Raw genomic sequence first — 21,315 nt, forward strand, 5'->3', positions numbered from 1 at the left:
CTAAAGAACACTACGACTAAAGAACACTACGACTAAAGAACACTACGTCTAAAGAACACTACGACTAAAGAACACTACGACTAAAGAACACTACGTCTAAAGAACACTACGACTAAAGAACACTACGACTAAAGAACACTACGACTAAAGAACACTACGACTAAAGAACACTATGACTAAAGAACACTACGACTAAAGATCACATTACACTAGAAAACACTACGACTAAAGAACACGACTAAAGAACACTACAACTAAAGAACACTACGACTAAAGAACACTACAACTAAAGAACACTACGACTAAGGAACACTACGACTAAAGAACACTACGACTAAGAACACTACGACTAAAGAACAGTATGACTAAAGAACACTATGACTAAAGAACACGACTAAAGAACACTACGACTAAAGAACACTGTGACTAAAGAACACTACGACTAAAGAACACTACGACTAAAGAACACTACAACTAAAGAACACGACTAAAGAACACTATGACTAAAGAACAATACGACTAAAGAACACTACGACTAAAGAACACTGCGACTAAGAACACTATGACTAAAGAACACTACGACTAAAGAACACTACGACTAAAGAACACTACGACTAAAGAACACTACGACTAAAGAACACTATGACTAAGAACACTACGACTAAAGAACACTACACTACACTAGAGTGTGTGTGTTAGTGTGTGTGTTAGAGTTTGTGTGTGTTAGAGTGTGTGTGTAGAGTGTGTGTGTGTTATAGTGTGTGTGTAGAGTGTTTGTGTAGGGTGTGTGTGTGTGTTAGAGTTTGTGTGTTGGAGTGTGTGTTAGAGTGTGGTGTGTGTGTGTGTGTGTGTGTGTAAGAGTGTGTGTGAGTGTGTTAGAGTGTGTGTGTAGTGTGTGTGTGTTAGAGTGTGTGTGTAGAGTGTTTGTGTGTGTGTATTAGAGTGTGTGTAAAGTGTGTGTGTGCTAGAGTATGTGTGTAAAGTGTGTGTGTTAGAGTGTGTGTTAGAGTGTGTGTGTGTGCGTGTGTGTGTTAGAGTGTGTGTGTGTTAGAGTGAATGTGTATATGTTAGAATGTGTGTGTTAGAGTGTGTGTGAGTGTATGTCGAGTGAGTGTAGAGGGTGTGTTTTAGAGTGTGTGTGTTAGAGTGTGTGTAGAGTGTGTGTGTGCTAGAGTATGTGTGTATAGTGTATGTGTTAGAGTGTATGTAAGAGTGTATGTAGAGTGTGTCTTAGAGGGTGTGTTTAGAGTGTGTGTGTGTAGAGTGTGTGTAGACTGTGTGTGTGTTATAGTGTGTGTGTAGAGTGTGTGTGTAGAGTGTGTTTGGTATGCTGTGTGTTAGAGTGTGTGTGTAGGGTGTGTGTGTAGGGTGTGTGTGTAGAGTGTGTGTGTAGAGTATGGGTTAGTGTGTGTATAGTGTGTGTAGTAGAGTGTGTTAGAGTGTGTTAGAGTGTATGTGTTAGAGTTTGTGTATGATGTGTATGTTAGAGTGTGTGTATGGTGTGTGTGTAGAGTGTGTGTTAGAGTTTGTGTGTTAGAGTATTTGTAGAGTGTGTGTGTGGAGTCTATGTGTAGAGTGTGTGTGTGGAGTCTATGTGTAGAGTGTGTGTTAGAATGTGTGTCTAGTGTATGTGTGTTATAGAGAGTGTGTGTGTTAGAGTGTGTGTAGAGTGTGTGTGTTGGAGTGTGTGTCGAATGTGTGTGCTAGAGTGTGTGTATATGTAAGAGTGTGTTAGAGTGTGTTTGTAGTGTGTGTGTGTGTTATAGTGTGTGTAGAGTGTTTGTGTAGAGTGTATGTGTGCGTGTGTTAGAGTGTGTGTGTGTAAGAGTGTGTGTGTTAGAGTGTGTGTTAGTGTGTGTATGATGTGTGTGTTAGAGTGTGTGTATTGTGTGTGTGTAGAGTGTTTGTGTAGAGTGTGTGTTAGAGTGTGTGTGTGTGTTAGAGTGTGTTTAGAGGAGTGTGTGTGTGCTAGAGTATGTGTGCAAAGTGTGTGTGTTAGAGTGTGTGTGTGTGTGTGTTAGAGTGTGTTTGTAGAGTGTGTGTGTGTGTTAGAGTGTGTGTGTTAGAGTGTGTGTGTGTATGTTAGAGTGTGTGTGTTTAAGAGTGTGTGTGTGAGTGTAGAGTGTGTGTGAGTGTATGTAGAGTGAGTGTAGAGGGTTTGTTTTAGAGTGTGTGTGTTAGAGTGTGTTTAGAGTGTGTGTGTTCTAGACTGTGTGTAAAGTGTGTGTAAGATCAAATCAAATCAAATTTATTTATATAGCCCTTCGTACATCAGCTGATATCTCAAAGTGCTGTACAGAAACCCAGCCTAAAACCCCAAACAGCAAGCAATGCAGGTGTAGAAGCACGGTGGCTAGGAAAAACTCCCTAGAAAGGCCAAAACCTAGGAAGAAACCTAGAGAGGAACCAGGCTATGTGGGGTGGCCAGTCCTCTTCTGGCTGTGCCGGGTGGAGATTATAACAGAACATGGCCAAGATGTTCAAATGTTCATAAATGACCAGCATGGTCGTATAATAATAAGGCAGAACAGTTGAAACTGGAGCAGCAGCACGGTCAGGTGGACTGGGGACAGCAAGGTGTCATCATGTCAGGTAGTCCTGGGGCATGGTCCTAGGGCTCAGGTCGGTTGAAACTGGAGCAGCAGCACGGCCAGGTGGACTGGGGACAGCAAGGAGTCATCATGTCAGGTAGTCCTGGGGCATGGTCCTAGGGCTCAGGTCCTCCGAGAGAGAGAGAGAAAGAGAGAATTAGAGAACGCAGACTTAGATTCACACAGGACACCGAATAGGACAGGAGAGGTACTCCAGATATAACAAACTGACCCTAGCCCCCCAACACATAAACTACTGCAGCATAAATACTGGAGGCTGAGACAGGAGGGTGTAAGAGTGTATGTAGAGTGTGTCTTAGAGTGTGTGTAGACTGTGTGTGTGTTATAGTTTGTGTGTAGAGTGTGTGTTAGAGTGTGTGTGTGTGTGTGTGTGTGTTAGAGTGTGTGTGCGTGTTAGAGTGTGTGTGTGTGTGTTAGAGTGTGTGTGTGTGTGTTAGAGTGTGTGTGTAGAGTGTGTGTGTGTAGGTGTGTGTGCTTCTACACCTGCATTGCTTGCTGTTTGGGGTTTTAGGCTGGGTTTCTGTACAGCACTTTGAGATATCAGCTGATGTACGAAGGGCTATATGAATACATTTGATTTGATTTGATTTGATTTGAGAGTGTGTGTGTTAGTGTGTGTGTTAGAGTGTGTGTGTGTTTAAGAGTGTGTGTGAGTGTAGAGTGTGTGTGAGTGTATGTAGAGTGAGTGTAGAGGGTTTGTTTTAGAGTGTGTGTGTTAGAGTGTGTGTAAAGTGTGTGTGTTAGAGTGTGTGTAAGAGTGTATGTAGAGTGTGTCTTATAGTGTGTGTGTAGAGTGTGTGTGTAGAGTGTGTGTGTGTGTGTGTGTTAGAGTGTGTGTGTAGAGTGTGTGTGTGTAGGTGTGTGTGTTTTAGAGTGTGTGTGTGTGTGTGTGTGTGTGTTAGAGTGTGTGTGTGTTAGAGTGTGTGTTAGAGTGTGTGTTGGAGTGTGTGTGTTGGAGTGTGTGTGTTAGAGTGTGTGTGTTAGAGTGTGTGTGTGTAGGTGTGTGTGTTTTAGAGTGTGTGTGTAGAGTGTGTGTGTGTGTGTGTTAGAGTGTGTGTTAGAGTGTGTATGTTAGAGTGTGCGTGTGGTGTGTGTGTTAGAGTGTGTGTATTGTGTGTGTAGAGTGTTTGTGTAGAGTGTGTGTTAGAGTGTGTGTTAGAGTGTATGTGTGTATGTTAGAGTGTGTGTGTTAGAGTGTGTGTGTGTATGTTAGAGTGTGTGTGTTAGAGTGTGTGTGTGTTTAAGAGTGTGTGTGAGTGTATGTAGAGTGAGTGTAGAGGTTTTGTTTTAGAGTGTGTGTGTTAGAGTGTGTTTAGAGTGTGTGTGTTCTAGACTATGTGTGTAAAGTGTGTGTGTTAGTGTGTGTAAGAGTGTATGTAGTGTGTCTTAGAGTTTGTTTAGAGTGTGTGTGTTCTAGACTATTTTTGTAAAGTGTGTGTAAGAGTGTATGTAGAGTGTGTCTTAGAGTGTGTGTGTGTGTGGGTTAGAGTGTGTGTGTGTGTGTGTGTGTGTGTGTAGAGTGTGTGTAGACTGTGTGTGTGTTATAGTTTGTGTGTAGAGTGTGTGTGTGTTAGAGTGTGTGTGTGTGTGTGTTAAGGTGTGTGTGTTTTAGAGTGTGTGTGTTTTTAGAGTGTGTGTGTAGTGTGTGTACGTGTGTTAGAGTGTGTGTGTTAGAGTGTATGTGTTAGAGTGTGTGTAGAGTCTGTGTGTTAGAATGTGTGTGTAGTGTGTGTTAGAGTGTGTGTGTGTGTTAGAGTGTGTGTGTGTGTGTTAGAGAGTGTGTGTTGGATGTGTGTGTTAGAGTGTGTGTGTGTGTGATTTGGAGTGTGTGTGTAGAGTGTGTGTGTTAGAGTGTGTGTGTGTTGGAGTGTGTGTGTTAGAATGTGTTAGAGTGTGTGTGGAATGTGTGTTAGAGTGTGTGTAGAGTGTGTGTATGTTGGAGTGTGTGTGTTGGAGTGTGTGTAGAGTGTGTGTGTTAGAGTGTGTGTTAGAGTGTTTGTATAGTGTGTGCTTGAGTGTCTGTGTTAAAGTGTGTTTGTTATTGTGTTTGTAGAGTGTGTTTTAGAGTGTGTTAGAGAGTGTGTGTTAGAGTGTGGGTTATAGTGTGTGTAGAGTGTGTGTTAGAGTATGTGTAGACTGTGTGTGTGTGTAGAGTGTTTCTGTTCGAGTGTGTGTTAGATTGTGTGTAGAGTGTGTGTAGTGTGTGTTAGAGTGTGTGTAAGAGTGTATGTAGAGTGTGTCTTATAGTGTGTGTGTAGAGTGTGTGTGTGTTAGAGTGTGTGTGTAGAGTGTGTGTGTATTGGAGTGTGTGTAGAGTGTGTGTAGAGTGTGTGTGTGTTAGAGTGTGTGTGTAGAGTGTGTGTGTATTGGAGTGTGTGTAGAGTGTGTGTAGAGTGTGTGTGTGTATTACGGTGCGTGTGTTAGAGTGTGTGTGTTTTTTAGAGTGTGTGTAGAGTGTGTGTGTAGAGTGTGTGTTAGAGTGTGTGTGTCCTAGAGTATGTGTGTAAAGTGTGTGTGTTAGAGTGTGTGTGTGTGTGTGTGTGTGTGTTAGAGTGTGTGTTAGAGTGTGTGTGTTTAAGAGTGTGTGTGAGTGTATGTAGAGTGAGTGTAGAGGGTTTGTTTTAGAGTGTGTGTAAGAGTGTATGTAGAGTGTGTCTTAGAGTGTGCGTGTAGAGTGTGTGTTCTAGTGTGTGTGTAGCGTGTTTATGTAGAGTGTGTGTGTTAGAGTGTGTGCCTAAGAGAGTGTGTGTTAGATTGTGTGTGTTAAAGTGTGTGTAGAGTGTGTGTTAGAGTGTGTGTTAGACTGTGTGTAGAGTGTGTGCGTGTAGAGTGTGTGTGTTAGAGAGTGTGTGTTAGAGTGTGGGATATAGTGTGTGTAGAGTGTGTGTTAGAGTATGTGTAGAGTGTGTGTGTGTAGAGTTTTTCTGTTAGAGTGTGTGCGTAGAGAGTGTGTTAGATTGTGTGTGTGTTAAAGTGTGTGTAGAGTGTGTGTTAGAGTGTGTGTTAGAGTGTGTGTAGAGTGTGTGTTAGAGTGTGTGTAGAGTGTGTGTAGGAGTGTGTGTGTGTGTTAGAGTATTTTTTAGAGTGTGTGTGTATTGGAGTGTGTGTAGAGTGTTTGTGTGTGTGTGTGTTAGATTTTGTGTGTGTTAGAGTGTGTGTGTGTGTATTACGGTGTGTGTGTTAGAGTGTGTGCATTTTTTAGAGTGTGTGTAGAGTGTGTGTGTAGAGTGTGTGTTAGAGTGTGTGTGTCCTAGAGTATGTGTGTAATGTGTGTGTGTTAGAGTGTGTGTGTTAGAGTGTGTGTGTGTGTTAGAGTGTGTTAGAATGTGTGTGTTAGAGTGTGTGTGTTTAAGAGTTTGTGTGAGTGTATGTAGAGTGAGTGTAGAGGGTTTGTTTTAGAGTGTGTGTGTGTAAAGTGTGTGTGTTAGAGTGTGTGTAAGAGTGTATGTAGAGTGTGTCTTAGAGTGTGTGTGTAGAGTGTGTGTGTGTTAGAGTGTGTGTTCTACTGTGTGTTAGAGTGTGTGTTTGTGTGTGTTAGAGTGTGTGTGTAGAGTGTATGTGTGTGTTAGAGTGTGTGTGTGTATGTGTGTGTGTTTTAGAGTGTGTGTGTAGAGTGTGTGTGCGTGTGTGTTAGAGTGTGTGTGTGTGTGTGTGTGTGTGTGTTAGAGTGTGTGTGTGTTAAAGTGTGTGTTAGAGTGTGTGTGTTGGAGTGTGTGTGTGGTGTGTGTGTTAGAGTGTGTGTATTGTGTGTGTGTAGAGTGTGTGTGTTAGAGTGTGTGTGTTAGAGTGTGTGTGTTTGAGTGTGTCAGAGTGTGTTAGAGTGTGTGTGTTACAGTGTGTGTAGAGTGTGTGTGTTAGAGTGTGTGTGTTACAGTGTGTGTAGAGTGTGTGTGTTAGAGTGTGTGTGAAAGAGTGTGTCAGATTGTGTTAGAGTGTGTTTGTTATTGTGTGTCTAGAGTGTGTTTTAGAGTGTGTGTGTGTGTAAAGGTTGTGTGTTATGGTGTGTGTGTTAGAGAGTGTGTGTTAGAGTGTGGGTTAGAGTTTGTATATAGTGTGTGTGTGTAGAGTGTTTGTGTTAGAGTGTGTGCGTTAGAGAGTGTGTGTTAGATTGTGTGTGTTATAGTGTGTGTAGAGTGTGTGTTAGAGTGTGTGTTAGAGTGTGTGTAGAGTGTGTGTTAGACTGTGTGTCGAGTGTGTGTGTAGAAGTGTGTGTGTGTGTTAGAGTATGTTTTTTAGAGTGTGTGTAGAGTGTTTGTGTGTGTGTTAGATTTTGTGTGTGTTAGAGTGTGTGTAGAGTGTGTGTGTGTATTACGGTGTGTGTGTTAGAGTGTGTTAGAGTGTGTGTGTGTAGAGGGTGTGTGTTAGAGAGTGTGTAGAGGGTGTTTTAGAGTATGTGTAGAGTGTGTGTGTGTGTAGAGTGTTTGTGTTAGAGTGTGTGCGTTAGAGAGTGTGTGTTAGATTTTGTTTGTTAAAGTGTGTGTAGAGTGTGTGTGTAGAGTGTGTGTTAGAGTGTCTGTGGAGTGTATGTTAGAGTGTGTGTGTTGGAGTGTATGTTAGAGTGTGTGTGTTGGAGTGTGTGTAGAGTGTGTGTTAGAGTGTGTGTAGAGTGCGTGTGTAGGAGTGTGTGTGTGTTAGAGTGTGTGTAGAGTGTGTGTGTGTGTGTTAGAGTTTGTGTGTGTTAGAGTGTGTGTGCGTGTGTTAGAGTGTGTGTGTGTTAGAGTGTGTGTAGTGTGTGTGTGTGTGTTAGAGTGTGTGTGTTAGAATGTGTGTAGAGGTTGTGTCTGCATTTGAGTGTGTGTGTTAGAGTGTGCGTGTGTTTGTTAGAGCGTGCGTATTAGAGAGTGTGAGTGTGTTAGAGTGTGTGTGTGTGTGTTAGAGTTTGTGTGTGTTAGAGTTTGTGTGTGTTAGAGTGTGTTGTGTGTGTTAGAGTGTGTGTGTTAGAGTGTGTGTATGTGTGTGTTAGAATATGTGTGTGTGTGTGTGTTAGAGTGAGTGTGTGTTAGAGTGTGTGTGTGAGAGTGTTTGTGTGTGTGTTAGAGTGTGTGTGTGTGTTAGAACTTGTGTGTACTATCTGAGTCAATCAACACCGTTACACACCTGCACATGACATTATTTTGACAGTATTGTTCACACTAGTGTATTTCTCGTCATATTATTCCACAGCTTTACACTCTCCCTCTGATTGCAGCTGAACCATACCTAGTCATATTATCTCTAAAATACCTCATGAAATGAGATTTAGCATTGCAACATTTCAGCTCACATGGAGGAGATCTATTCAAGAAATACAGCTAATGCGCAGAAGGTTCTGTGTGGATGGTGCTAATTTCTCTAGTCAGACAGGTTGCCGCTTACTGAGGTTTAAATCTGTCTCGTCTCACCTCGAAACGTCTGTCTGTCCTAGCTATAGAGAGAGAGGACACAGCCCACGGTTGTTGTCAAGGCTAAATCGCCATTGAGGATTATCCTCACTACCAAACATGTCATGTCTGTTTCTACCTGCAATGACTAGAGAGGAACGTAACGTTAACATACACACTGTTGAGTCTGGTGTTCATTGCCTTTTAACGAGTGTGTGAATAGCTTGTAGGCTAAATAGCTGTGTGTATGTGTTTTTTGTGTTTGTTAATGCATGAGTGTGTGAGATTGTTTTTGTTTGTCTATATAATATGCTTGGTGTGTGTGTGTGTGTGTCTGTGTGTGTGTGTTTAAATTGAAAGCAGACTGAACAAGGGTTGTCTCATTAGGCTCAGCAGACACAGTGAGATCCTCCAGTTTGGCACTGGGGTTAATAGCCTGGCCCTGCTCATGCAAACATCACCACTGTTTTTGACTGGTACACACACACACACACACACACACACACACACACACACACACACACACACACACACACACACACACACACACACACACACACACACACACACACACACACTATGTAAAATATATACTCAAAACATCAGAATATCTGTTTAGGTTCCCTGTATATTAGACTGTAGAATATGGGCAGTATCAGGTGCATACTTCAAGTCCCTGCATGTGTTCTACTGATATATAAAATACTGTAAAGTCTTCCAAGGTTCACATCATCAGGCCCTAAAGTTGTACTAGATGTAACTAACCTCATCTTTGGCCCGCTCTGGTTTCAGCCCGCGTTACACCCCTGTTTTATCAACGTTTTTTTGAAGAGGTTGGACCTTTGCTTCCATGCTCGTTTAAAAGATCAGTTCTGAATGCTCCCACTTTGACCTGTCACACACACTTGTAACATAGTTATGTGTGTGTTTACAGTAATATCATCATCCTACTAACAAATCACTTTTATTTGTGGAGCCTGCCGATGTCAGGGAGGGACATTTAAAATGACCGTTTTGGAGCCTGAGTGCATCAGTGTGTGTGTGTGTGTGTGTGTGTGTGTGTGTGTGTGTGTGTGTGTGTGTGTGTGCGTGCGTGCGTGTGTGTGTGTGTGCGGAGCTGTTCAACAATGGGAAAGAGTGGGAGGGATGAAGCAATGGAGTAGAGGGTTTGTGTTTGATGGCACCGTTGGGTTGGGGAAGCTACTCCAGCAGTTCCCTGGCTGCCGTCACCACAGACTCAGCATAGAGAAAATCCTCTGTGGAGAGAGGAGGGAGAGAGGAGGGAGAGAGGAGGGAGAGAGCCTTTCAGTATATCTGTATAAAGCCCAACACGTAGGGATTAAAACTGGGACAATACACAGATTAACCCAGTGGTGTTGGCACACATTGTGGCAACTAGTTGTACACATCTGTGGACACATTTATGTCAATACACACACATCGACATAAACAAAACACGTGCATAACACAGGCGCGCTCACTCATACACACACACACACACACACAATAAACATATATTTAAAAGTGTCATAATTGTGTCTGCCTAATGAAAAGCACAATACACTGGGAATACGTATCTCTAGCCCAAGTCATTACTGCTTCAGTTCAATGTGTCCTCTATTACAATTATGGTCTGCCTGAGTTCACAGAACAGCATGTCCCCTGTTCTGGAGGAAGGGAGGATGGAGGGAGAAGTTTGGCAGGAGATGGGACATGCAACATGCAACATTTGTGAAAACCCCAGTTGCTCTGTGACTGGAATTGGCAGGAGAGCATAGATAGAATGCTGTGTCACAGTTGGCACAGTGCTGCTACCATGATGTGGCTATAATTCAATCGGGAATAGATGAATGGAGGATCTGGTTGAAGCTTATTGGTGGGTCCTGGCTCCTCTGAATGCTCTCATTGGCTCTGTGGGGAAGTAGGGGAACTGAATGAGGATACATTATGTTGGTTTTTAGACTGTTATGACATTTGTCTCCTTCAGAAAAGAGGGGATTTTGGATTATTAATCCTTTTGGATTATTTTGATTGGCAGAGCAGATTGACTTCCTTGCTGCTCTAACTTTGATTGGTTGTTCCAGACATACTCTGAGTCGATATTCACATAATAATAAGGAATTCCCCTCAACCACACCCACAAATTGGGGAAAATAAAGATTCATTCCGATTGACCCCCATTGTAAAAGAGCCAACGTCGTAAATGTTTTGTTATACAGAAATAACTAAACATGCAGAAAAGCTGCTGTGTTGTTGAATGTAACCGGATCAAGAATCTCCACCTTAGGTTCGCAATACCCCTATCTGGTGAAATAGAGCCTGCGAGAAGTGACCTGTGGCTTCAGACTATTCGGCGTAGAAGAGTGAAAAATGTGGGGACCAGCTGTCCAAGTAGGCTATGTGTGTGTAAAATGTTTCATCACTTGTTTACACAGAGCACGGAGGAGCAGCGCTCCCTCACCTTTTTCAATTTGAGAATACACAGAGCCGGTGAAACTATTTTTGGAAAATGTATTCTGATAAATGTAATTTAATTAACACTAAAATTCTAAATGCATAGGCTATTCCCATGATACTGATTGAGATCAATCAAATGATTAGCATGCAGTTGCAGTTTCACTGGCAAAATGTGATAATGGCCTATTTTGAAATAAGGTATGCCTAACTTGGTGTTTGGGGGCAGTCAAATTCCATGTGACCGTTTAGTCACGGTAACTAGGCTTCTCCAAGCTCTGATGCTGCTGCTGGTTAGTAACCTACCAAACTTGCTAACTGCCTGGTACTCAGCACTCTATAGTACAGTCCCTCTAATCACTCTGACATAATGCAAATGTTTTAGAAAATCAAGTCAAACACTTCATGAGAACCCATGAGCTCATGTTACACAACATTTCAATAGGCTATGCAATTGCATGAGAGTTTTGATGGCCTCTATTAAAAAGAGGGGCATCACATCAGCTTTCTATAGGCAACGCCTACTATATTTATTTCTCAACTTTCCTAATATTAATCACATTTTTTCGCTTTAGCCTACCTGTCTTTGAAATGAACCACGGGAAAAGCGTCCTCCATTTGCTATTTAATTGAATAGATTACATGTATAATTTTTTCCCGACAGGGGCATGATAACGGTCCATTCTATATCAAAACAAATTTAATTTATATATTAATTAGTATATGTAAAGACAACATTAAATAAAAAATAGTCTGATGGGTGACAATATTAGCCTATCACATTATGTATGATGCCCTGCTTGTGCAGTAAGGCAAGACACTGTGCATGCCTTCTTTTGTTGACCTTTTCAAATCATAGTCGCACACCTCATGTAGCCTCATGTATCCACACCTCATGTAGCCTCATATATCCACACCTCATGTAGCCTCATGTATCCACACCTCATGTAGCCTCATGTATCCACACCTCATGTAGCCTCATGTATCCACACCTCATGTAGCCTCATGTATCCACACCTCATGTAGCCTCATGTATCCACACCTCATGTAGCCTCATGTATCCACACCTCATGTATCCACACCTCATCACAACTAAAATGAAGCACATTAATCCGCTTTACAACCAGTGTAGAGCCTAACATAGGCTGCCTGTGAGTTTCAAGTTTGGGGAAGATCATTTTCACCATAACATTGCACCTTTGTAATAAAGCATTACATGCAGAATCGGATTTGCAATCACTTTTGAGAACAGTGTTTTCCCTCGAATGAATTGCATTTTTGGAACATTCGTGCTTATAGCCTACTGCCTTGTGCACATTGTTGCGCTTATAATGTAAAGAAATAGCCTAATAGTTTATCAACATTTTATCAAACGTTCTGATCTGCTGCATCAGCCTCATTGCTTTTTTGATGCAAGTGGTTGTATTCATTTGCGATCTATTTCCTCCCACAATTGTGCCAGAGTATTTATTGCCCAGAAGGAAGGACAAGTTGACCAATAGAATAGGTCAACTTTTGTACTATGTGGGAGAGTAGATTGACATAGGCTAGTGCTCTTGCTGTTCCTTAGGCCTACTCATCTTGTTGGCTGACGAAAAGTAGACTAAGTGTGGACAGTTCTTCTAACAGCTTCAATATGTACCTCGGACTTTCGATAAGAGGGACACGCACAGTTGCGTCCCCGATGTCTTCACTTGTAGTCTATTTCTTAGCTGAAATGCCTATGAGAAGGACCCGATTTACATGATGGGCAATGGCTAATAAGAATTGAGATATCTGAGAGAGCCGTTTGAATGAGAGGTGCTAAGGAGCATGGCAGGGAATTCAAATGATTATATTCAGCCCACGGGCACAACGACCACTTTGGGCGCAAAAGGCATGGATTCTTTAGGGGGCATTACGGCTACACAAGGGGGATGCCACCGGAAACTTTAAGGCCTGGTGAGAAGTGATTGTCACAAGAAACAAACCAGAGCTCATGCCATTCATGCAACTTTTTTTCAATCATGCAGCCTTCGAATGTATTAAAAATCTAAACATGTAGCCAAACATTTGGATCACAACTAAAGTTGAATAAATACCTCTAAATGAAGCATACAAGAAGACCAGTTTCTTTGTTAACCCCTCAACACAGATTAGCCCCATGTGCTCACTTCCTTGGAAATTGTAGGAAGAAAATGACCATTCTATTTTATTCAGCTATGTTCAATTGTATTCTTCATACTATAAAATAACACAAAATAATGCCAAAGTAATTCTAAGCAAATCTCGTCTGCTAAAATGAACTAGTGTAGCCCACAGCCATATAGCATAGCCATATCAGGGCCTAACAAGGACAACTCAGAGTATACTATTCTGTTCTTCTGAAATAGACTCAATTTTCTTCATGTCATGTTTCTTTAGACCTGTCTAAAATAAATAATGGATGTATTATAACGGTGTAGGCTATATTAAATGCAGTTAAATAGACTTTTTAAAATGTAGATTTTCCAAAGGTCTGCATCAGTGTGTCACGCCCTGACCTTAGAGAGGCGTTTTATTTCTCTATTTGGATAGGTCAGGGTGTGATTTGGGGTGGGCATTCTATGTTGTCTATTTCTTTGTTTTGGCCGAGTATGGTTCTCAATCAGAGGCAGCTGTCTATCGTTGTCTCTGATTGGGAATAATACTTAGGCAGCTTTTTTCCCAGTGTTTGTGGGTAGTTATTTTCTGTTTAGTCTCTGTTACCTGACAGAACTGTTCGCTTTTGTTTGAGTGTTTTTTGATAATAAAAGGAAATCCTGAACACTTTTCACGCTGCGCTTTGGTCTACTCCTTTCCACGACAGGTGTTATAGAGTGGCTTGTAAGCTACAGTTGAAGTCGGAAGATTACATACACCTTAGCCAAACACATTTAAATTAAGTTTTTCACAATTCCTGACATTTAATCAACAACAAAAAATTCCCCGTCTTAGGTCAGTTAGGATCACCACTTTATTTTAAGAATGTCAGAATAATAGTAGAGATAATGATTTATTTCAGCTTTTATTTATTTTATCGCATTCCCAGTGGGTCAGAAGTTTACATACACTCAATTAGTATTTGGTAGCATTGCCTTTAAATGGTTTAACTTGGGTCAAATGTTTCGGGTAGCCTTCCACAAGCTTCCCACATTAAGTTGGGTGAATTTTGGCCCATTCCTCCTGACAGGGCTGTTATAACTGAGTCAGGTTTGTAGGCCTCCTTGCTCGCGCACGCTTTTTCAGTTCTGCCCACACGCCTTCAGGCGTTTGGAAATTGCTCCCAAGGATGATCCAGACTTGTGGAGGTCTACAATTTTTTTCTGTGAGGTCTTGACTGATTTCTTTTGATTTTCCCATGATGTCAAGCAAGAGGCACTGATTTTGAAGGTAGGCCTTGAAATACATCCACAGGTACACCTCCAATTGACTCAAATGATGTCAATTAGCCTATCAGAAGCTTCTAAAGCCATGACATCATTTTTTGGAATTCTCCAAGCTGTTTAAAGGCAAAGTCAACTTAGTGTATGTAATCTTCTGGCCCACTGGAATTGTGATACAGTGAATTATAAGTGAAATAATCTGTCTGGAAACAATTGTTGGAAAAATGACTTGTGTCATGCACAAAGTAATGTCCTAACCGACTTGCCAAAACTAAAGTTTGTTAACAAGAAATTTGTGGAGTGGTTTAAAAACTAGTTTTAATGACTCCAACCTAAGTGTATGTAAACTTCCAACTTCAACTGTATGTGTTGAAGCCAGGAGATGACCGTTACTTACTTGACAATCATCGGCTGACAAAATTGCTTGACTGCCACAGCCCTATTTGAGGGTATCAAAAATATAACATTTACTTGAGACAGTATGTGTGGGCATAGGCAGACATTGCAATTTGAGGATGCATTTTATGCATATTCTATATAGGTTATTCAATAGGCTACATCTGTCGGAACAGAGTTTGATTGAGGAAATTATGACGTAAGTTAAAACTTCTTATGGCTGCAGGGGCAGTATTGAGTAGCTTGGGTAAAAGGTGCCCAGAGGTGCCCAGAGTAAATGGCCTGCTCCTCAGTCCCCGCTGCTAATATATGCATATCATTATTAGTAGTATTATTAGATAGAAAACTCTGAAGTTTCTAAAACTGTTTGAATGATGTCTGTGAGTATAACAGAACTCATATGGCAGGCAAAAACCTGAGACGAAATCCAAACAGGAAGTGGGAAATCTGAGGTTGGTCGATTTTCAACCCAGCACCTATTGAATACACAGTGGGATATTGGTTATGTTCCTAAGGCTTCCACTAGATGTCAACCGACTTTAGAAACTTGAATGAGGCTTCTACCGTGTTGTGGAGCCGGATGGGAGCTGTTTGAGTCAGTGGTCTGGCAAAGAGCCAGGTCTAGGTCATACGCATTTCACATGATAGCGACCTGCGTTCCATTGCTTCTCTACAGACATAGGAATTCTCCGGTTGGAACGTTATTGAAGATTTATGAGAACAACATCCTAAAGATTGATTCTATACGTAGTTTGACAAGTTTCTTCAAACTGTAATATAACTTTTTGAAGTTTTTGTCTGATGTTCGGCTGGACCTGCACGAGCGTTTGGATTTGTGTACTAAATGCGCTAACAAAAATAGCTACTTGGACATAAATAATGGACATTATCGAACAAGTCAAGCATTTATTTGCGATTCCTGGGATTCCTGTGCATTCTGATGAAGCTCATCAAAGGTCAGGGAATATTTATAATGTGATTTCGGATTTCTGTTGACTCCAACATGGCGGATAATTGTATTTTATTTCTGAGCGCTGTCTCAGATTATTGCATGGTTTGCTTTAAAAAAAATCTGACACAGTGGTTGCATTAAGGAGATGTATATCTATATTTCCATGTCTAACAATTGTATTTTCATCGACATTTATAATGAGTAAAACAATATAAGATACATGTATGTTTGAGGAATTTTAATTATGAGATTTCTGTTGTTTTGAATTTGGCACCCTGCACTTTCACTGGCTGTTGTCATATCGATCCCGTTAACCGGATTGCAGCCCTAAGAAGCTAACTTCTTGGTGACAGGGGGGGCAGTATTGAGTAGCTTGGATGAATAAAGTGCCCAGAGTAAATAAGGTGCCTGCTACTCTGTCCCAGATGCTAATATATGCATATTATTAGTAGTATTGGATAGAAAACACTCTGAAGTTTCTAAAACTGTTTGAATGATGTCTGTGAGTATAACACAACTCATATGGCCGGCAAAAACCTGAGACAAATCCAACCAGGAAGTGGGAAATCTGAGGTTTGTAGTTTAATTTAAGTGATTGCCTATCCAATATGCTGTGTCTATGGGGCCAGATTGCACTTCTCAAGGCTTCCAGCAGATGTCAACAGTCTTTAGAAAGTTGTTTGAGGCTTCTATTGTGGAAGGTGGTTGAATAAGAGCTGTTTCAACAAGTGGACTAGGCTGAGGCCAATCAGTTGTTTACTGCGTGGTCATGCGGGCGCGCCGTTCGTTCTTTTTCCTCTGTAATGTTATGATATTTTTTAAATTTGGTCATATAATTATTGACAACTTATAATATTGTCATACAATTATATAAAACATTTATATGGGTTTCATACCAATGTTTTGTAAAAATAGCCTCTGAAATATCTGTAAAGTGACCATAAATGTCTACATTGTTGTTTTCTTGGAAAGCTGTGAGTGCTATTATATGATACAATATTAGTTATTGTTGCATTTACAACTTTGTCAAATGATGTCAGCCAGTGTCTGGCTGTGGACTGACTGCATTGTTTAAACGGAATGTTGGCATGTTGACAGTTAACTTGAAAATTCCTCTAAGACTGGCTAGCTAGCTAACAAACATACAGTGCAAATCAATTCTTCAAATTCATTATTTTACACAATATCTTATCACAGCACTGTCAATCCTTGGTTGACCAACTCCCTGACCAAAATGGCTGACATTCATCCCATCATAAGAAGGTTCATGACCATTCTAGTATTCTAATTCCAAATTCTATAGTCCCAGTCAGTATTAGGGTGCGTTCGTAAATTGACTCTGGAGTGACATGGGGCTGTCAGAGTGTGCGTTTGTAAATTGACTCTGGAGTGACATGGGGCACTCAGAGTGTGCGTTCGTAAATTGACTCTGGAGTGACATGGGGCAGTCAGAGTGTACGTTCGTAAATTGACTCTGGAGTGACATGGGGCACTCAGAGTGTGCGTTTGTAAATTGACTCTGGAGTGACATGGGGCAGTCAGAGTGTGCGTTTGTAAATTGACTCTGGAGTGACATGGGGCACTCAGTGTGTGCGTTTGTAAATTGACTCTGGAGTGACATGGGGCAGTCAGAGGGTGCGTTCGTAAATTGTGAGCGTTGTCAGATTGTCAGATCGTAAATTCAGAGTGTTTCACTCTCGGAGCGTTCAGAGCGCATACTGGACGCTCTGGCCGATGACTAGGGTTGATCCGAGCGTTCTGACCTCACAACCGCAGTCAAGCACCCAAGCTAACTTCCTAAAGTTAGCTAGCTTGCTAGCTACTTCCAGACATAAATCAGAGTACACCACACTTTTTCTACAAGAGCTGGTTAGGCTGTTTTTATGTTATTCAGAGAGTTGGTGTCTATAACTGTGCTGCTGACAACAATTTAATTACGCTTTATTGCAGACATTGGCCCTTTTCAACAGGTGTTGAGCGTTTGTAAATTCATCAGTTATTCTGCGCTCTGGTACACTCAGACGAGAGTGCTCTGAAATCGGAGTAGATAGCAAAAGGAAATTTACAAACGTACCCTTAGATACAATTAGTAAGTGCAGTGGTGTAGTACCATTTTTTTTAGGTGAGGGAGCGCAATGTCTTTTTAAGAACAAATTCTTATTTACAATGACAATCTAGGAACAGTGGGTTAACTGCCTTGTTCAGGGGCAGAACAACACATTTTTACCTTTACAGCTCAGGGATTTGATCTAGCAACTTTTTGCTTACAGGTCCAATGCTCTAACTAGGCTACCTGCTGCCCCATAGCCCCTCTAGTAATTTAATAGGATATCTATGGTTTCAGCAGAGGGTAGGTGCTAGCTACTCTAACTGTTGTATGATTGGTTGTATTCCAGCAGGTTCCCCCCCAGTATGGCCAGCAGGGTATAGGAGGATACAGCCAGCAGCAGCAGCAACAGCAGGGAACGAACCCGGGACCCTACTTCAGTCCCCCCCAGCAGAACCCTACCGCCCCCCCTTCACAGCCCCCCTACCTGCCACCCCACGCCCCACCTCAGCAGGTAAGACATCGCTTCGGAAAGAAGTTCACCTTATGCACAGATCTAGGATCAGTTTACTTTCCCCAAATATGAACATTTATAGTCAGTGGGTAAATGTAAAACTGTGTAGATCAGTGTCTAAGGGCCACGTTGTTCTGTTCTGTGAGCACTGCTATCCTAGAATGCTTTTCTCCCACATAGGCCTCCTGTGGGGAGTGTGTGTGTGTGTGTGTGTGTGTATGTGTGTGTGTGTGTGTGTGTGTGTGTGTGTGTGTGTGTGTGTGTGTGTGTGTGTGTGTGTGTGTGTGTGTGTGTGGTGTGCTGTGGTGTGCGTGTGTGTGAGAAGGCATTAGCCTCCTTCTCAGTAATGCTGGCATTGTTTCCCACTGTCGGACAAGAGTCTGGCTCTGTCCCCACAGGTCTGATGAGTCGTCCAGATTAATCATGAGGGCTATTTCTGGCGTTTCCTGCTTCCCCTACCTTTGCACACGCAAACGCAGTCACATACACACGCATGCACGCACGCACGACACACACACACACACATACACACACACACACACACACACACACACACACACACACACACACACACACACACACACACACACACACACACACACACACACACACACACACACACACACACACACACACACACACAGTGGGACCACATAGACAGATCTCGGTCCAGGCCTCTCACGTTGATGCTGTCAGCCGTGTGGCCTGGAGGTCTGGGGTGGGTTTACTGTCAGCCAGAACTCTGTGTGTGTGTGTGTGTGTGTGTGTGTGTGTGTGTGTGTGTGTGTGTGTGTGTGTGTGTGTGTGTGTGTGTGGGTTGTGGGAGGAGTTGGATGGGGCTGTCTTTTTCTTCGTAATACTACTTATACTGGAAGAGAGTGAGTCCACAGTTCTGAAAAGGGAGAATGGAGGAAGGGGCGGTGGTTAACCCTGGAGGCTTGGACATGTGGATGCTGGGTTGAGTCAGTGTGGGGGGCTCAGAGTTCAGAAGGATATGGCCAGAGAAAGAATGCATTCAGTCAAATAGACTAGAGGATTGCGTGGGTTCTGCCCCTCTTACAAGTTGGGCTGCATTTAAACTACTTTGGATTACACAGTCCAGTCTTTCACAATGTGGGCTTGGAGGTTAGCACACACACTCCCCCCCCCCCCTCTCTCTCTATCTCACTCTCTCTCTCTCTATCTCTCTTTCTGCAGACTGGAGCAAGGTGAGGTGGGTCAGCCAGGCTCAGGGCTATTTGGATTGAGGAATACTGAATGAGCTAGCCAGCGCAGAGCCTACTACCCACTGGGCACACACTGGTTAAATCAACGCTGTTTCCACGTCATTTCAATTAAATTGTGTTGAACCAACGTGGAATAGACGTTGAGTTGACGTCTGCGCCCAGTCGGTTCAGCACACAGCCTGCATGCCTTGGCCCCAGGATTACACTCCATACCTATTTGGGGCTCTAAAGATTTGGTGCGAAATATTAATAGGTCAGTGGAGGATGTAGAGTAGTCTAAGAAGGTGGAGGGTGGAGGTAAGATGGATTATGGTTTCTGCAATGTTCCAATACAAAAGGAGTGTGTGTGCGAGCATGTGTGTTTGTTTTACAATAGAGAGAGCACTACCTTCGTTCCCCCTGACCTATGTTATTGTGGCTGTATGATTGGGAGCTCATCTCAGCTCCCAATCATAAAGAAAGGTCACCATTCAACCTTTTTACAGCATTCTGTGCCGATCAATGAAAGCACACAGCACTGTAAGAGAGATTAGGATGTCATTGTGGTTGTGACCCCTCTCCCAAGACCTCTACTTACCAAAGGATAGAAGTTCCACCCTGTGTGATTTGGGTGGTTAGCCGTTCCTCTCCACATCCATGAGCCCAGGTGAGAGGACATCCTTCACTTGATTGAGTGATTGCAGCTTCTTTGACATCATATTTGCTGTGAAACCCAAGGTTCCTTCAGAAAAGGCAGGAAGCCTAGTGGTTAGGGCGTTGGACGAGTAACCGAAAGGTTGCAAGACCGGATCCCTGAGCTTACCAGGTAAAAATCTGTCGAACTGCACCTGAACAAGGCAGTTAACCCACTGTTCCTAGGCCGTCATTGAAAATAAGAATTTGTTCTTAACTGACATTCCTTATTTTATAGCCCTCTAAAGGGCAAGTGCTCTTTATTGGACTATGTTTCACTGGCTTTCTGATTCTGACCTATCAGCTGATGCTTCAAAACATCTCAGAAATACAGTTTCATTGATGAGGGGGAATGAAAACCATTGGTCTTTCTTATAGTCTCAAGTAATTCATGAATTGTTGTAAGAACTCCTAACAGCAGAGTACCTCTGACTGGTGGGTTGCTAACCCGGTCATCTTCTACCTGCTCCCTGCCTTCCTGTCACCAATGGGTCTTATTCTCTCTACGTCTGCTTTGATAAGACCAAACACTCTGACATGTTTCTCTCTGCCTCCCTCACTAAGAAGGCTCTTCCCTTTGTGTGTGTGTGTGTGTGTGTGTGTGTGTGCTCGCTTCCCCAGCAGATAGACAGACACCTTTCCTTCTCCGGCTGCCATTCTCTTATCTTCCTAGGTAGCTAGGAGTGTATTTCGTAGTGACTGAAACATCCATGCCCAAGTTGCTACGGTATCTAGGTCCTTTATCTAACTGGGGGTTGCAGAGTGAGAAAGGACTACTCCAGTGTGAGAATTTGTGGTGTTGTTCACACTGTTACCAGGCAGGGCCATCGATTGGTTACACCTTAAGCCAGGGATCATCAACTAGATTCAGCCGCGGGCCGAATTTTCTTGGGCGAATGGTCAGGGGTCCAGAACGAAATTACAAATAACTTGTAGACTATAATTTGACCGCAAGAATCCCAAACAGATATATTTGACTAAAACATTATAATTTCAAACATTTGTAGACGATCCCGTGTCTCTCTATTATATGTGTGAATACTTGGGAACAGATTTCCTAAATAAAAGTCACTTGTAGCTGAGTTCCTGGTGTTTTTACACTCTTTTATGTCCAACAATTAATTTAATTTATCTATATATTTTTGCTCAGAAAACGGCCAAATAAAACCACCAGTTGGGAAACTCTGCCTTCATCTATGACAATTTGTTGTAGTTTCTGAGGAGTGACAAACAAAGATTTCACAAACAAGAAGTGTACTTTATTGCTCCTCATTTCTTCAATGAAAGTGTCCAGTCTGTTCCTCTGTGAGACTGCTTATCTCTAGGGCTGTTTCCTTTTTCCTGTATTACTTCCAACTTCCATCTTCTCTCTGAGCTGCTGCTGGCCCCACTCTGCTCTGCTGTGCTCTGCTCTGCTGTGATCTGCTCTACTGTGCTCTGCTCTGCGGTGCTCTGCTGTGCTCTGCTCTGCTGTGCTCTGCGGTGCTCTGCTCTGCGGTGCTCTGCTCTGCTGTGCTGTGCTCTGCTCTGCGGTGCTCTGCTGTGCTCTGCTCTGCGGTGCTCTGCTGTGCTCTGCTGTGCTCTGCTCTGCGGTGCTGGCTGTGCTGTGCTCTGCTCTGCGGTGCTCTGCTGTGCTCTGCTCTGCGGTGCCTGCTGTGCTCTGCTCTGCTGTGCTCTGCTCTGCGGTGCTCTGCTCTGC

The 21,315-nt window shown here is 42.6% G+C and overlaps 1 protein-coding gene across 1 annotated transcript in view; it reads left to right on the forward strand.

The window, feature by feature from the left end:
- Positions 1–21,315, forward strand: part of LOC109893780 (AT-rich interactive domain-containing protein 1B) — a 352,299-nt gene that overhangs the window by 104,490 nt on the left and 226,494 nt on the right. Inside the window, exon 3 of the mRNA XM_031829069.1 lies at positions 17,554–17,718. Coding sequence (XP_031684929.1) covers positions 17,554–17,718 — 165 coding nt within the window. The remainder of the gene's footprint in view (positions 1–17,553; positions 17,719–21,315) is intronic.

Source organism: Oncorhynchus kisutch, linkage group LG7 (assembly GCF_002021735.2).
Source record: "Oncorhynchus kisutch isolate 150728-3 linkage group LG7, Okis_V2, whole genome shotgun sequence".
In the NCBI taxonomy this organism is placed as follows: domain Eukaryota; kingdom Metazoa; phylum Chordata; class Actinopteri; order Salmoniformes; family Salmonidae; genus Oncorhynchus; species Oncorhynchus kisutch.